General features: G+C 42.8%; 1 protein-coding gene across 1 annotated transcript in view; it reads right to left on the bottom strand.

Moving 5' to 3' along the window:
- The window catches only part of Gad2 (glutamate decarboxylase 2), a 69,442-nt gene that overhangs the window by 36,986 nt on the left and 14,623 nt on the right, over window positions 1–17,833 (bottom strand). The window contains exon 8 of the mRNA XM_052726938.1: window positions 4,590–4,669. Coding sequence (XP_052582898.1) covers window positions 4,590–4,669 — 80 coding nt within the window. The remainder of the gene's footprint in view (window positions 1–4,589; window positions 4,670–17,833) is intronic.

Genomic DNA, 17,833 nt, shown 5'->3' with positions numbered 1-17,833 from the left:
TGAGATAAAGAAACTGAGGCACAAGGAGGCACTTGCCCAGTGTTTTCTCTTACGTGCAGATGCTATGTTTTAATTTTTATATTGTGGAAGGGTATGAGTATAGGTCATAAACTAAAAAATAGGATGGAAAAGGAGGTCTTGAGTGGGAAGGGGACAGAAGTAAATACATGTGACATGAAGGCAGAGGGGACCACTCAGAGCCAGAGAAGAGTAGGAGGAGGGCTGAGGGGGTCTGGAGTCGGATGATTAATAGAAAGTATGCAGCAAAATGCCATAACAAGACCCATTAATTTCTGTCCTAATCAGGGAGGGAGGGAGGAAGAGAGGAAGGTGACAGGCCAAGAGAGTTTAGAGAGCAGGTCCAGGTTTCCATTTTGGGAATCCTAGATGAGCTCACAAAGCACACCGGAGCCTCGCTTTGCCACTCCTCAGTGGTTTTCTAAACTGGAGTTCTGCCTGTTCAAGGCCGCCTCCTTGGCTCCTGACCACAACACTCCGATTTCATTAAATCTGGGCCCTCATTCTTAAATGTACACTAAAAGATTACCCTAACTATCAAGGCAACATTAACGACTTTGCACAGTTACTAACTTTTTCTCAGCCTGCTCTGGCATGATGCTGCTGAGACAGTGTGTTAGTGACAGCTTTGATTAGCACTCTGGTGCGGTGCACTCCTTTTTTTTTTTTTTTTTTTTTTTTTTTGGTTTTTCGAGACAGGGTTTCTCTGTGTAGCTTTGTGCCTTTTCCTGGAACTCACTTGGTAGCCCAGGCTGGCCTCGAACTCACAGAGATCCGCCTGGCTCTGCCTCCCGAGTGCTGGGATTAAAGGCGTGCGCCACCACCGCCCGGCGGTGCACTCCTTTTTATAAGACATCCATTATGATTTAAGTCAGCATTGCATGGAGGAGTCCCAGACACGGGGTGCTCACTAAAGAACAGAAAAATGGCTTCTAGTAATAATATCAGAAACAGATGCACACTGGCAGATATATATTTGTGCTAATCTCATTCAGGATACGTTTTTTTTGGGGGGGGGGATTTTGTATTTGTATTTGCGGGCATCATTTCTTTCTTCTTTTTTTCCAGATAAAGAAACTGAAGCACAGAGAAGCTCTTGACTGAGCTAGCACTTGAGCTGAGATTTGGAGTCAGAGTCAAGCTCCATTGCCAGCTCTGTGGATTTACTACAGTGCTTTCTGATATTACATGTTCCGGTGTATGTGTGCTTCAGTAACATGGGAAAATATTTACATTATCATATCTAGTTAGAAAAAGAAAACGTGATCAAAAATAGATAAAGAGAAGGGGAATAATAAAAGGAAAACAGAAAGAAAGAAAGAGAGAAAGAAGGAAGGAGAGAGAGAGAGAGAGAGAGAGAGAGAGAGAGAGAGAGAGAGCCCCAACTTAAATACTTAGAAAAGAACCTCCCACAGTTTAGATACTAATTGCCCCACAGTATTTGTAAAGATTTTTAGGTGGAAAAAATTCCGTATTATTTTCCTCATTTAATAAAGCAATCAAGTACTGCTTTTGGTGGTAAGATTATAATGTATCCTTTTAGAATTTTGTGCTGTTTCCTATGTCTCCTGCCCTGAGTTTTTCTCTACATTTTCCTCCTTACTTCCCACTTCACAATCCCCCGCCCCCCAGGCTTTCTTTATCCACCTGTTTCTTATCCGTTTTCTCTTTCCTAAAGAGACAGGGAATCTGTTTGCTCCTTTTTCATGGTGTCCCCCTCCCCCCACCTCCCCGGCCCACTTTCCTTCCACAAGGCTCATGAGCAGAAGGAGAAAAGGCCCCAGGTCCCCACTGTCTGATGGCTCCTTGCCCTCAGTGCTTCCGAGGGGACAGACGTGAGGAAGGGCACCTAGCAGTGAAGCCTTTTCAGGAAAAACCACACATCACTATTCAGTTGTTGTGGGATATCTGTACACTGTGTGAAGATATAGTGCTGTGATTGGTGTAATAAAGAGCTCAATGACCAATAGCAAAGAGCTCAATGACCAATAGCTAGGCAGGCGGTATAGATGGGACTTCCAGGCAGAGAGAGGAAGTAGGAGGCACAGGGGAGATGCCAACAAGATGTGGAGGGAGTCAGACACACAGAATGAAAGAAAGGTAAAAAGCCACATGGTAAAATGTAGATGAATAGAAACGGGTTAATTTAAGTTATAAGAGTTAGTTACGAACAAGCCTAAGCTATAGGCTGAGCTTTCATAATTAATAAAAAAATCTCCATGTCATTGTTTGGGAGCTGGCTGGCAGTACGGAAAAAGACTCATTACATTCAGTCTCTCAAATGGCTTCTAAAAGAGTTGAAATTAAAAAAATATAACTTCAAAATTAAGGACGACTGGCCAGTAAGTGATTCTGCATCTCTCTGGAGTTCCTTCCCAGCATTCCCCTCTCCCTGTGCTTTTCTCTGCTTCTTGCTAGCTAATGACACCCTTTGGGGCCTCTGTGCTGGCAGACCTGTCCGTGGTCCCTTCTGATTTGTCCTTCTTCTGTTCTTGCTCTGTCTTCTTTCAGGCTTACCCTTCCCTTCTGAGCATGACACTGTCTCTGATTAATCCCCTGTTATGTGGCTGGACCCTTGCTGTGCGTGTCCCACTCAAGGCCACTTCCACAGTTACACCTGGTTTTCAGTGGAGCAGGAGCAGCGATACTGATGCCTTAATGCGTGGAGCCAAGAGCTCCCCACACTTTCGTGGGTCACCTACCATCCCCCTGGGATTCCATGTTGGGACATCTGTTAACTAGGCTGGTGACTAAGTAGGCCAGAGGGCCAGGTCTGCCTGGGTGATCTTTTGTAATTCTGGGTTTCTTATTTAGATTAGCTGCATATTCATAAAAACTTTTTAACTCCATATATTCTATTGCTTTCTATTTAGAAATACATTTCCCTTCAGCAATTTGTTTTAGCAATACAATAAAGAAAATAAATAGGAAGCTGATGCTTCTTTTTTGCCCGTTACTCCTCAAATCTTAGTTCTTACGCACCTCACAATAAGGAATACGAGACAGGTCCTCTATCGAGATGTGTTTGCATGCCTGCAAGCCTTTATCACTTCCTGTCCGTCTTTTTGCTCGAGCCCCTTTCCTAGCCCTCCCTTGCTTCCTGAAGGGTGGTTTCAGCTGCTTCGTGTTTGGAGAAAAGCGTTTTCAAGCTGCCTTATTTGTTGATCTATCCAGATCAGAGATAGGTTCAGCTCTCTCCTATCAATAGCGCATACATTTCTCTCCTCTCTCTGTCTCTCTGTTTGTCTCTGTCTCTCTCTCTCTCCCTCTTTCTATTTCCACCTCCATCTTTCTCTCTCTCTGCCTCATTTGTTTAAAATGAGGTCTTTATGTGTAGCCCAGTTGTCTGGAAGCTGAACCCTCCTGAGTGAGGGGGTTACAACCAAGCACTACTGTGGCTGCTCCTCCCCCATTATAAAAACAAGGTGTTCATTGCAAATGAACAAAATCAGGCAGTAAATGAAGTGACAATCATTAATCTCAGCACTTACAGGTCAATGCAGCTGTCGATCCGTCCTTTGGGTTTTTAGACCTTTCCACATCCACGCGGACAAACATATTTGCCACGAATTTGTTTCTCCCTTCTCTGATCAGGCTCACTCCTTGTGCCTCATAATATGTTCCATCCTACTTCCTCTGTGGCTGGACCTGAGGTATTATTCTGTCTTCTGCAATTGTCCCTAACTTTTCCTCCACCCATCTAACACTCCCTCAACTAGAAAACTCCAGCTTCTTCCCACCTGCTTCAACGAGTTTCACATACCCCAGCAACACACACAGTATACCCTACACTGAAAATCCAACCATGTGACAGTCACCTTCTAATCTACGGCATCTTCCCACTTATATCCTCTGCTGTCAGAGTACTGAGAAGATGCTCTCTGAGCCTGTTGACATGGAGGGCAGTCAGAGCACAGCTGTCTAATAAACACCTTTGGACTGATAAATGGCTCACTGACCTATTTTATTTTAATTTAGCGAGAGTTCTAACTCAATCCTTTAAAGACTGGATCTGATTTTTCATAACTTCCAGATTTATCAGTCAATGGAACTTTACATGGATAGCCTAAAGATGATTTTCACTGCTCTCCCCACAGTAGTATCATACCTATTTTCTAGAAAGCTGTGAATTCTGGGTGCCAATTAAGACAGACTTTCCCTAAGAGGATCCTTTGGTTGCTGCCTAAAGCTGTTGAGCTGATGGGGCATCATTTACTTCAGCAAGTTTACATAATCCATGCTGCTAAGTGCTGCCTCAGCATCAATCACTACTTCAATTGCCCGTTGCTAATGTGCTCAGGTGATAAATGTCCCTCTACACCGGCTACTGAGGACAGTTTTGATTGATTGAACAAAGGTTCCAATTTATCCAGGAGTTGTGAAAGGCTCCATGGCTTCAAGGAACAACATCTGGAGACTCCAAGCAAGTCTGTGCTCCAAAGAAACAGTGTGTGGCCATGTCTCAGATTGAAGCAGGATTGCTGCCCAAAGTCATCACCTCTTTCAGACAAAGAGGTACCTGTGGGGGGTTTTAAATTGTTAACTGACAGGGTTGCAGATTCATCACTCACCTCTCATCACATTTAATCAGAATCACGCTGTCTGTCCCGATTCCTAAGGCTGCAGCTCCCTTCTTGAGAGAAAAGTGACTCTGTTAAAAAAACAAAAAAACACAACACTTTCATAATTAGTTCTTTATGAAGCCAAGATGATGTTCCTCTTGACTTTCCTCCTTTCTTTTCCTTTTGCTCCTCCAATGCCCGGGCTTCTCACCCACACTGAGTTTTTGTTTGTTTCCATTATATATGTGGTTTTCAAATTTAATTAATTTATTTCTATGTGTGTGGGTGTTTTGCCTGCTTGAATGTCTGTGTACCATGTGGGTATCTGGTGCCCACAAAGACCATAAAAGGGCACTGGATCCCCAGTGACTGGAGTTACAGACATTTGTGAGCTGAGATGTGGGTGAATCAGGGTCCTCCAGAAGAGCAGCCAGTGCTCTTAACTTCTCAGCTATCTGTCTAGCTCTCCTATTATATGTTTTTAAATGCACTATTTTATTAATTCTTTGAGAATTTCATATATGCATACAGTGTGTTTTGATCATATTTCCTTCCACTCCTCCCCTCGAGTCTTCCCATATCCACCCCACACCCCCTTCCACTCCTTCCAACATCATGCCTTCTTTTTTTCATTACAACCACTGAGTCTAGTTTGTGCTACCCACATACTCATGGGGTGGAGCCACTCACTGGAGCCTGGCCCACCTACCAGGGGACCACAGCCTTGAAGGAAACTCACTCTTCCTTCCACAGCAGCCATCATTCTCAATAGATCCTCACTAGGGAAGGCGTTTCTGAGTCCCTCCACACTCTACTGTAGAATATAGACTGGTTTTTTTTTTTTCTTGCACAGGTCTTGTGTAGTCAGCTACAGCTGCTGGGAGTTCATGAGTGCAGTGGTCTTGTCATCTCCAGAAGACACTACTTCCATCTGTTTCTCCCTGACCTCTCTCTTTTATAATCTTTCCACACCCTCTTCCATGATAGGCCCCAATCCTTGTGGGAGCGGTGTGATACAGATGTACCATTTGTGGCTGAGCACTACTCAGATACTTAATCTCTGTACTTCGACTAGTTCTCAGTTTCTGTGTTAATGACTATTTCCTGAACAAAGAAACTTCTCTGATGGGGTCTGAGAGCTACAATACTCTATGGGTATGGATATAGAAGTTTGGAGGGCAATATGATACTGAGTCAACTTAGCAAGATAATAAATAGTAGTAGGTCTACCTCTGTGGCTGATGAGCTCCCCAGCCATGGATTCTTGGTCAGATGCTAGGCATGCATTTCTTCCTGTAGAGCATGCTTGAAACCCAATTGGAAACCAGAGGTTTACCTCCATAACAGTCATGCCACTGTTTCATCCATGGATATATCTTGCTATATTGGTAGTTATTATAGTTTTAAGGGTTAGGTAATCACCCATGGTATTAAAATATTATGGTGAAACACATAATTGTGCAATTTAAATACCATTTTAACTATCTCTGAGAAATAAACATTTCTGTGTTCTTAACTGTTTTCACATCATTGTGCAACAATTACCACCATCTATTCCATAGAACTCCTTCATTGTATAAAACCCAAACTCTTCACTAAACATTCTCTCTTTCCTCACCCCTGACAACCACCATCCTGTTCTTGGTCTCTGTCAATTGGACTATTTTAGGCATAGCACTCACTACATTGTGGACACTTTGGCTGTCTTTAATTGCTTGAGGTACATAGCTAAAGGCACAATTACTGGACCATATGGTTAATAGAATTTTAACTTTTGGGAAACTGCCATACTACTGTCTACAACTACTGTGTTATTTTTACACACCTACCAACAGCACACAGAGGTTGCCGTTTCTCCACATCCTCACCAATGTTTATGATTTCTGTTTGTTTTGGAGACAGACTCTCCCATTGCCCAGGCTATCACTGACTCTCTGGTGTCAAGTGATTCTATTGCCTCAGCCCCCTGAAGCTGACTGTGTTCTTCTGGCTCTCGAGGACAGTCTTCCTAACAGGTGTGATGGTAATACCTTGTGGTTTTGATGTGTGCTCTCTAAGGAATGATCTAGACTCTTCTTATGTGCTTCTTTGGTGAAATGTCTATTCAAGTCTTTTGGTTATTTTTGAATAGGATTGTTTTAGTTATTGTTGTTATATTTGTTGAATTCATCTGGGTTTCTCGAGGAAAGAAAAATATACTGAAAACTGTAACTGGATGTGAGGTCCCAGCAAAGCAACCCACCACCCTGTGTGTGTGTGTGTGTGTGTGTGTGTGTGTGTGTGTGTGTGTGTGTGTATGTGTATGAATGTGTGTGTGAGAGACAGAGTGTATGAGGGCATGTGCATAGTTCAACATGTACATGGAGGTCCGAGGACAACCATGGATATCAGTCCTCACTTTCCACCTTGAGATAGGGTCTCAATTAGCGAGGCTAATTCTGGCCCCCTAGCTTTGGATACTCTCCCATGTTTGCATCTTCCATCTCCCAGAACAGATACACTAAGATTACAGACATTGTGCTACTGCATCTGTTTTTTTATGTGGGTTCTGGGGCTTAGTCCCCTGGTTGCCATGATTGTATGATTTACCCACTGAGCCATCCCCCAGCCCTGAACTAACTTTTCACAAACACTTAGCAACTGCCTCCAGTAATAATACACTGTATGACTCTCAAACTCACATTTTGCTCTTCAAAGCTTGCCTTCGTTCCTTCTGATTTTTTTAAAATCAGCATACAAAGTAATGAGTTTCATTATGGCATTTTCATACCCATTTTGCTTTCCTTGATCCATCTCTTCTAGTCCTCTCCCCTATCCTCTGTCCTCCTCTGGCTGGGTCCCTCCCTTCCTCCACTGGTTCCCTTTTGCTTTCACATAACATGTGTTCTATCACACACACACACATCCCCCCCCCCTTGCGCGTGCACACACATCTTAAGTTTTCTTTCTCCTCTTGTGCTCATTGTCTAACTTGAAACTATATATAATTTTTCACAAATTTAGTGACATTATTTGCATTCAAGTAGGAAGAGAAATTGGTCCTAAGTCCAGCACTCTTCCTCCGGCGCTCTAGGAGGTGTTAAGTGTCTGGGGCCAGGCAGGTGGGTCAAACTGAGAGCCTGCTGCCCACTTTGCGCTTTTGCTTTTTGCTTGGAATCTGGGTCTTGATGGCTGTAATCACCTTGGCATTTGGAGAGCTGGGGAAGGCTAACGTAGGCCCAGCTGTACTGCATCTGCCCATCAGCCTCTTACGATTAACTACAGATCATTAAGCTGTCCAAAAGGAGATCAGCTCCCTCAATTTACATCTCCAAAGGGCCGCTGAGTGGAATTTTAAATCATGGTTCTAAATAGGCGTGTTCTTCTCAAGTGCCCAGTCTCCACTCGTCTGAAATTTTAAGTATGCAGTGCATGAACTCGTAACATGTATATTTTTTAGGGAAACTGTCTGATAGAGCAGGAAATCACATTTGTAGCAGCAAAAAAATAACATCAACCAATAAAGGGGACATGCCACAGGGGTGAGTTTTAAAAGCTCGGTGCAGCTAGAAGTAATGAGAAAGGGCCATTATCTTCATTTTACAACCACAGAGTGACAAAGTGGATATCTGTTACTAAGATACCTGGGAGCTAGAAGAAAGAGCTCAGTTGGGACAGGGACCTTAAGGGTGTGTGGCACCTGTCCCCCTTCATCCCTTCAATCACAAACCAATGTTCTCCTTTGTATTTGGCAGAGAATATGGAACCCAGAGCAGACGTTCAGAGGAAAGCAGTGCCCAGTCTCTTATTGCCAGGAGGGCTCAGAGAGGCCAGCTGTCCTGCCTGAAAAAGCACAAATACCTCAAATTGTGCCCCTCAGAGAATGTGCTCTGAAGTTCCGATCAGCAGACTGGCAAATTTCGGCTAAGTAAGAGATCTGATGCACCTGCCCATGAGAGGCGCATTCTCATCTGATCTTTCGTGAGAAAGAACAGGGATCTGTAATTGAGGAGTAATTACAAAGGATAATTGATTGTTGTAAAAATGCCACAGATTTAAGGAAGCCCACATGCCCCAATAGAGAGCTTAAAGATGGAGAACAAAGGTGATATGAGGCATGAAAAAAGAAAATTAGGCACCAAACACTATTTATATTTCCAGGAAAGGGAGCAGAGGCTTATAGCTAAGTGGTATTCACAAATAGTAAGGCATCTATGGGGAGGAAGGAAATTGAGGGTCATTTAATAAGGAAGAAGCAGCAGAGACAAGTTGAATGACATGCCTTTCTATGTATGAGAAACATATGACAATCATTTTAATCCTTGGTCTCTTATAATGGAACCACTTGTAGATGAACCAGAGGAGAACAGCATCTCAAAACCAATCTCTTTCCTGGATGCTGAGGATTCTGGGGAAAGGGCATACAGGGAGAACTAAGAGGATGCTTGTCAAGAACATACAGGTGGTCTTCATGTAGGAATAGCTGTCCCAATAGGGGGCTGGAAAGGATATTTCTATTCTGGGTGGCTTCAGAAAGCCAAATTATGAACAAATTTGGAAGCCTCAAGGATTAAAATTTGTCTCCCAATAATGAAGATTAGTATAATATTCTATTGTTCATCAATGGGCACATTCCTCTTTTGTCTTCTGACTTGGAAAATGTAATAAAACTTTGACAGAGCTTAGTACTTATAAAGGACTAAGTCATATTTCCATTCATGGGTAACATATTAAAAACCCATTTGATTTTTATTTTAAACTAAGCCAAAATTCTAGTTTGATGGAAAGTTTTGTTTCTGTATTTTTAATATTGAAATATTGAAAACTTCTAGAGGAAAATACTTCGGGATATAGATACAGGCAACACTTTCTGAGCCACATTAGCATAGAAAGCATCCCCCAAACTGATAAATGGGACTTCATGAAATTAAAAGCTTCTGCACAGCAGAAGAAACTATCAACATAGTGAACTGACAGCCTGTAGGGTGGAAGAAAATCTTTGTCAACTCTACTTCAGATAAGAGGTTAATATCTAGCATATAGAAAGAATGGCAAAAATTAAACACCACAAACTCCCAACTTCCAAGCAACAAATGGGCCAATAATATGAACAGATAGTTCAGATTCAAAAAAATAAATGCAAATGGCAAATAAATATTTTTTAAATGTTCAGAACCTCTCTAGCCATCAGAGAAATGCAAGTTCAAACTACTTAGGGATTTGAACTCGCCTCAGTTAGAATGACTATAGTCAAGAAAAGAAATGACAATACTGGCATATGCCTCACGAGAGTATGTGAGGAAGGAGGAACCCTTATACATTGCTTCTAGGAGTGTAAACTAGTGTAACAACCATGGCAATCAGTGTAGAGATTCCTCAGAAAACTACAGATAGAGTTGTCACATGACCCAGCTATACCATTCCTGGGCAGATACCCAAAGGACACTACAGAGATTCGTGCACATCTATGCCCATTGCTGCTCTTTTCACAGTAGCCAGGAAATGGAATCTGCCTAGATATCTATCAAGTGATGGATAGATAGATAGCGGTCCATACACACAATAGATCTGTATTGAAGTATAATGAAAAATGAAATTATGAAAATTCCAAGAAAGTGGATGGAAATGGAAGACATTACATGAGGTTACCCAGGCTCAGAACGACAAAACATTGTCTCTCGTGTGCAGATCCTAGCCTCTAAATGTCAAATATCACATATCTGAGTGAGAGTAAGTAAGAAGCCTAGTCTGGAAAAAAGGAGGGCACAGCACAAGTTGAAGGAAATACAATACACGGGGCAAAAGAGCACAACAGGAAAAGTGGGAGCAGGGAGGTGTGGGAAAGACTCAGTGTGTGTGTGTGTGTGTGTGTGTGTGTGTGTGTGTGTGTGTGTGTGTGTGTATCAACCAAAATGAAAGTCCCATATGGATACCTGTTATATCATAAAATAATTTTAAAAATAAAAATATTTTAAAATAAATTATATTGGTAATTTAGAGATAGTTTACATGATTCAGCTTGCACTGAAAATATGCTTTGAAAATTAAGCAAACTTTCTAGTTTTGAGTGGTATGCAATTATCCAGTAGGAATCAATGAGAAGCCAGGCATGGGGACACACAGTAATCCCAGCATTAAAGAGACTGAGGTAGGAAGATGGCTTAGTATTTCAGAAGATATATCACATTGAGTTCCAGACTGGTCTGGAGAAATAAGGAAGGAGGCAGGGGTGGAAAGGATTATCCTCAGTGAAAATGGGAATGTCCGCTGGAAGAGGATCCAATTTTAATCCTTAAATCCATCTTTATGGCTGCAATTTGTGGTATGGGCTCCTTCAATCTTTCAGTGTGTATGCATGTGTGTGTGCAATATTTCAGTGTGTGTGTGTGTGTGTGTGTGTGTGTGTGTGTGTGTGTGCGCGCGCGCACGCGCACATGCATGTGGTTAGCACTGAGTGTCTTCCATGTTATTTTTGAGGCAGGGTCTCTCACAGAACCTAGAGCTCACTGGTTGGTAAGCTGGCTGCCCTGGCCAATAAGCCTTAGACACTTTTCCTCTCTCTGCTTCTCCAGCACTGGGATCATGAATGCACATGGCCATGCCTGGCTTTATTACATGGGTTCTGGGGGATTAAAACCAGGTGCTCATGTTTGCATAGCAAACAGTGCTAACTGTGCCATCTCCCAGACTGTGCTCCTTCACTTCTAGTAGGGACAAGTTTCACCCTCTTTTGGTGATAGTAGGAGAACAAGAGGAATGACAGGCAGCCCTGAGACAAACTAGTTCCTAGTGTCTGGAGTCTCGACTTGCTGGCTTCTCCCCTTCTGTTAGAATTTAGATGGGAAGTCTGAAAAGCCACTGCAATTCTTCCAAGCCACGGCTAGTCACATGCAAATATTTTATTATTTTTCAGTGCATCACAGCCTTTACTAGTCTTGGAGAAAACAAAGATGATTTAGACAGCCCTCAGTACCCAGTCATCTCTTCCACTCCCCACACCCCTCCCACTCTCTAGTTCAGTGGTTTGGCCATTCTGGTTGTCATTGAGCTTGCTAAAATTACTTTTAGTCATGGCATTTGCTTACTGGTCCATCTTCCAGGACTTCAGTACTTACTATTAAATTGTCTTTCTGGTGATTATATGTATCCATCCCTCATTCCATGTGGGTCTCTATATCAGCTCTACAGTAAGACCTTTTATGCCTACTCTGTGAAATAGCCCACTACTGCCATACGAAATTATAGAGTGATAACTGCTTCACTGTCTGTTTCCTAATGGAACAAAGGAACTGTATGAGGACAACTTTGCACATGGTTGATAAATATTTGTTGACATTGTTGGCCATATGCTCAGAGAGTAAAACCAGGAAAACGTCCACTATTTATTGTTTAGGACATCTGGCCACAAATGCTAGTGTTGAGGTGTGAGTTTGGTGGCTAGCCAGATCATGGAGGACTAAATGGGCAAGGTCCATTCTGAAAGCAAATTCAGAGTTTTTTTCTGGTTACTCACCCCAGAAGGCTTGGGATGGAATCCTTCCCAAGCATGGGGCAGCCACCAGCTCTTCTACCCTGACCATTTGCTTGGTGGAAGGGAAGCGACCCATAGACTTCAAATGAGGAAAGAGAAACGACATGGCAATTTGGGAATCTCAGCTCCTAACCCTTCAGACTTTCCATCAAATGCCCTACTTCCTGGCCTTGAGAGCCGCCGGTTATCTTTGGACTGGATGGGTTTTGATGGGTACCCCTCTCAGATTTTTGTACAATGGGGATTTCCAACAATTAGATCTGGAAGTCAAATCTACGAATGAACTAGAATCTGCCTCTTTGACATTTCTCAAGGGGTTAATTCCCTTACTCCTCAGTGACCCACAATACCAACAGAGTTTCCCTTGTCCTCCTATATGTGACTCCCACATACCCATTGGTTTACCTTCACTGAGATGCAATAGAACCGCCTCTAGGCAGGGCTGGTGTGAGAACTGGAGATATTATATGAAGTACTTATGGACCACCGGGATGGACCTCAGTAGGTTTTTACAAAGCATAGTCCTTCTTATTCTTACATAACTCCTCCCCAGTGTGACAACATCCTAATGTCTCTCTAGTTACCTCAAGTGGAACTTTGAAATCTTTAAGTAAAATGAATGACTTCATTTACTTGATTTCTTAAAACAAATATATGTGATATGGAGTTATAAGAAAATCTGACAGTGATAACCACAGCAACAGAGCAATAGCTAAACCCTTTCAGCACTGTGAATTCTTGGGCATTGTTCTGTTACTAGAAGTGAGGAGGCATGCATGTTTCAAAGAAGGAATATTTCCCAGACATGTGCTCATCAAACCTTTCTCTCTGCTGCATCCATCTCCTCTTTGTCCTCAAGGGACACCAGTGGGTAGCTGGCTATAGCAGCGATGGTGGCTGTCAGCTCTGGAGTGTCACTAGGGGTCAGGTTGTTTGGCTCTACCCTTCCCATGTGTTTACTAGCTTACTTCCTCTTCTCAACAGCTACGCAGGCAGTTGTTCATTTTACAGAGGAAGAGGAAATGGAGTAACTCACCTGAATTAGTGCCTATGAGGAGGTCAAGCAGACCTTGCACCATTTTGAGTTAATTTCAAAACTCACGGGCTTTATATACTAACCTGAAGACAAATACACCTACTCAGGCACTTCTAACCTGGCCTTCCACCCAACATGGGATGCAGTCTCATGGGTTTTAAGAAGACGACGACTTTCCTCCAGACTCATCCCATGGCAACATATGCTCCTTAAGGTCAGACATTGGATCATTGCTACTATCCCCCTCAAGTATGACTCAGAGTATTCCAGGAGAGAAGGAAGGGGGGAGGGATGGGAAGGAAGGGGACAGGAGAGATGGTGAGAGAAGGGAAGGGGAGGGAGGGGAAGGAAGGGAAGGTGAAGTGAAGTGAGGGAAGGGATGAGAAAGTAAGGTGAGAGGAAGGGGGAGAGGAGGGAAGGGGAAGGGAGGGGATGGGAGGGAAGAAGAAGGAAGAAGTAAAAAATCTGCAGCTCAGAGGCTGTGCCCACACTGTCCCATTCCCTTATTATCACTGCCATAAAATACCTCCAGGAGAGGTAGTGTGTGGTTATAGTCACTCACACCTAGGCAAGGCCCTTAAGTTCTTTGCCAGGAGTAAGCGTGAGGAGATAGCAACTTGACAGTAGACTGGAAATGAGGTACAAACGCAGAGGCAGATCAGGGCACTGACGCTGAGCTGGCTTCGGATCATATTTTCTTATTCTCCCTCTGTCAGACTAAGTGTGTGCCTGGTGTGTGCCATTGCATCACATGAGAGCTGCCTTTTTCCATGCTGCACGGGACTTTTTTTTTTTAAATAAACTTTTTGTATTTTTGTTGTTGTTACTTAAGGAGAACTACTTTGGGAATTAACTCCCTCCAGAATGTCGTATATAAAACATGCAAACTGTTTTCTAGCATAGTTGGAGAATTACTTCCCTACTTCCCATGAGAGGCCTGAGCTGATGTCCGATGACCCATTCTAGAAGACATGGATACATGCAGTCCTTGATCTGTGAAAAGTGGAATGAATACGTCCTGGTAATTTGTCTAAAAGATCCTTCTTTCTCTTACAATTGTGAAGGACGTTTTTCCTCAAAGACATTGTGCTGTTTTGTGGAAGCTATTTCTGGAAGAGCTTGTGTCACATGAAGAAAAAAGAGAGATGTGAAATACATCTCTAAGTATGGGATTTTGAGGGTTCAGAGTGACAGATGAGATTTGAGCTAGGATTTAAATCATTGCTATATCAGCTTTTAAGAACTTATCGAGAACTCACTAGATTACTTTTTGTTAAGCTTTTCTTATATGGAAGGCTTGGGGGAGGTGATGATTCAGCAGAGGATGAGTGTGGAATGAATGGCAGTGTGGCCCTTCTAGTGTCCTGATCTTGTGATGTTAAATATTGCAGGAAAGTCATCTTGGAACTGGTTGCTCATGGCCTCAGTACTATCTCTGTTGCTGCTCAGTGACTCATTCATTTCTAATGCTGTTTGTTTAATTTAGTCCCATCAAAGTTTTGCAAGAAGGCAGCTCATTTGAACAGAGAAGAAAATGTAGCAGCTTGTCTTCCTTATCAGCTAGATGAAGTTCTACTCTGCACTGTGTCTAGATGAAGTTCCTGTCTACACTGTCTCTAGATGAAGTTCTAGTCTGCGCTCTGTCTAGATGAAGTTCTAGTTTGCATTGTGTCTTGATGAAGTTCCAGTCTGCACTATCTCTAGATGAAGTTCTAGTCTCCATTGTCTCTAGATGAAGTTCTAGTCTTCACTGTCTCTAAATGAAGTTCTAGTCTGCACTATCTCTAGATGAAGTTCTAGTCTTCACTATGTCTAGATGACGTTCTAGTCTGCACTGTCTCTAGATGAAGTTCTAGTCTGCACTCTGTCTAGATGAAGTTCTAGTCTGCACTGTCTCTAGATGAAGTTCCAGTCTGCACTGGTTATTTAGGAAACAAAGAGTGACCGCCCACCCTGAATGTGTGAAATTTCCAGTTGGAAGTGACAGGCTATGGAGTCACTACACATCATTTTCATTCCCATGGCTGTACTGGAGGGTTTTGTGTCAAATTGACACAAGTTAGAGTCACTGGAGAGGAGGGAGCCTCAATTGAGAAAACACCTCTATAAGACCAGGCCATTGGCAAGCTTATAGAAAGTTTTATTAATTAGTTATTAATTAGGGAGACCCCATTCCATTATGTGTGGTGCCATCCCTGGGCTGGCGGTCCTGGGTTCTATAAGAAAGCAGGCTGAGCAAGGCATGAGGAGCAAGCCAGTAAGCAGTGCCCATCCATGGCTTCTGCATCATCTCTTGCTTCCAGGTTCCATCCATGTTTGAGTTCCTGTTCTAACTTCCTTCAGTGATAAACAGTGATGTGGAAGTATAAACCAAATAAGCCCTTTGCTCCCCAACTTGTTGTTGGTCATGGGGTTTCATTACAGCAATAGAAACCCGAGCTAGGACAATGGCTCTATAACTAACCATGCCAGATGACAAAGTCAGCTCCCAGCATAAAATAACAATAACTTAGGAAACATTAGCTCTAGGATAACCAGATGAGGAAAGTAACACCTGAGACAAGATACTACAAGTAAACTCAGAGCCCCCAGCTACAGGATGACATTCAGCCTCCCAGCCCAGTAGTTGAAAGAGCAGTGCTGGATCACGGAGGAACTGGGACTGTAGATCTGATTGTGCCACGCTGGCTGTGTAATCCAGAACAAAGTGTCTCTGCAGCTCAGTTTTCCCTCTATAAAGTAGGATAGGTGTTTTACAAAGTTATTACCTGCATACAGTTTCCTGTGCTCCAGGCACAGGGTTTTCTGAGGTTCTCATCTAGTCCTGTAAGTACCCGGGCTGGGAAAACCTCTCAAAGAACAAGAAGAAAGACACTGTAGATGCTGCCCTCCCCTTCCCTTCCCAGACCAGCCCGGGAGCTCCTTCTTCTTCCTTATGGGAAAAACCCACCTCAAGGACTGACTGGGTTTAGACCAGAGAAAAGGCCATGTAGGAAGGACTTGATGCTTTTCTCTCGTCAATCTTTTTGGAGCTTTTTCGGGAGCTGGCACAAACAAAATGGTTGTGAAGTCTGAGAATACATAGGAAATGTGTAGCCTTGCCCTGAAGCCAAGAGGAGCTACAGGAAATGAATCAGACCCAAAGGAACTAGAGATGGGAATCAGGTGAGCTCTCTGTCTGGAGCTTCAAGAGCAGGACTCACTTGTAAGTGCCTGTCTGTGTCTAAAATGGTCTGGGTGAATGGTGCAAGTACATTCTGTGACACTTTTTTCTAAACGTCCCTCTAGCCTGGCCTAGGAGACAAGAGTGGTTTATTCCAGGCATAGGCAGGGATTAATAACTTAGCGTCGTCTTCTAATTAAGAAAAAAGCTCATGGCAGAAACTTGATCATGGAAGCTACAAAACATTAATTTTACAACACCTGTACAACTCATTGAACAAGGAGAAGTTGAGCTAGTGCCTACATAGAGCCTTCACCCCTATGTCCTATCATCTTTGGTAAGGAAGGTACTCTGCACGCTACCCAAAGAAAAATGTAAAAACCAGCTCAGCCACAAACACTTTGATCTACAATGTTATAGATCTGTAAGATATACTAGAGCAGTGGGGGCATAATGCTTGTGGGAGAAACCAACCAATGTCTGCTTTGACTTAAGGTCCATTCGACAAGATGGAACTCATACCCATCACTGCTGAGTGACCAAGGACCTGAGACTAGATAGACCAAGAACCTAGAGTAAAACCAAATACTACTGTTCTAAAAAATAAAAAGAGTAGCAAGTTAATGACTACTAATTACATGCTTCTATACTCATAAATCAGTGTCTTGCTCAGCCATCATCAGAGAAGCTTCCCCTTGCAGCAGATGGAAACAAACACAGAGACTCATAGCCAGACATGATGAAGACAGTTAGAGACCCTGGAATACTCAGCCCCAAATGGAATGTCTCCATCAAATCCCTCCCTTCATGGTTCAGGGAACCACGTGGAAGATGAGGTGGAAAAAGTATAAGAGCTAGACGGGTTGGAAGACACCAAAAACATCAAACCAATACAAAACAAAAAAACTAAGGCCCTCTAAATCAACATGAACGAAGGTCATATGAACTCACAGAGACTGAGGCAGCATGCACAAAACCTGCATAGGTCTGCACCAGGTCCTCTGTGTGTTTTACTGTCCTATAAGGTTGTGAAAATCAAACAAGTTTATTCTCATTATTTATTGAAGTATTTTTAGACTGTCAAAGAGTAATCAGATATATCATACATTAAAAAAAAGAATTCATGTGTCAAAATGGAAAGTCTACAGCCAGAGTCAATTGGTATTCTAGGTAAGGTTCATAATCAAATTGTAATTTTTTTTTTTTGGTTTTTCGAGACAGGGTTTCTCTGTGTAGCTTTGCTCCTTTTCCTGGAACTCACTTGGTAGCCCAGGCTGGCCTTGAACTCACAGAGATCCGCCTGGCTCTGCCTCCCGAGTGCTGGGATTAAAGGCATGCGCCACCACCACCCGGTGCAAATTGTAATTTTTAATTATGTGCATTGAGATATAAGCAGCTGAATTGCTTTTCTTTCTCTTAGAAGTGAAGGAATGAACTTAAAGTTTATAATACAAAGAATAGAAAGTATAACAAAAGTAGTCTCAGAGCATACGATCTGAGCTTTCTAGAATAGGCTGAGTCAACTTTTGTCAAATGTGAAGTTC

Source organism: Peromyscus californicus, unplaced genomic scaffold (genome assembly GCF_007827085.1).
Source record: "Peromyscus californicus insignis strain IS unplaced genomic scaffold, ASM782708v3 Scaffold_8__1_contigs__length_139910024, whole genome shotgun sequence".
NCBI lineage: Eukaryota > Metazoa > Chordata > Mammalia > Rodentia > Cricetidae > Peromyscus > Peromyscus californicus.
Note: the sequence above shows the minus strand (reverse complement) of the source record. Positions and strands in the feature narration are given on the sequence as shown.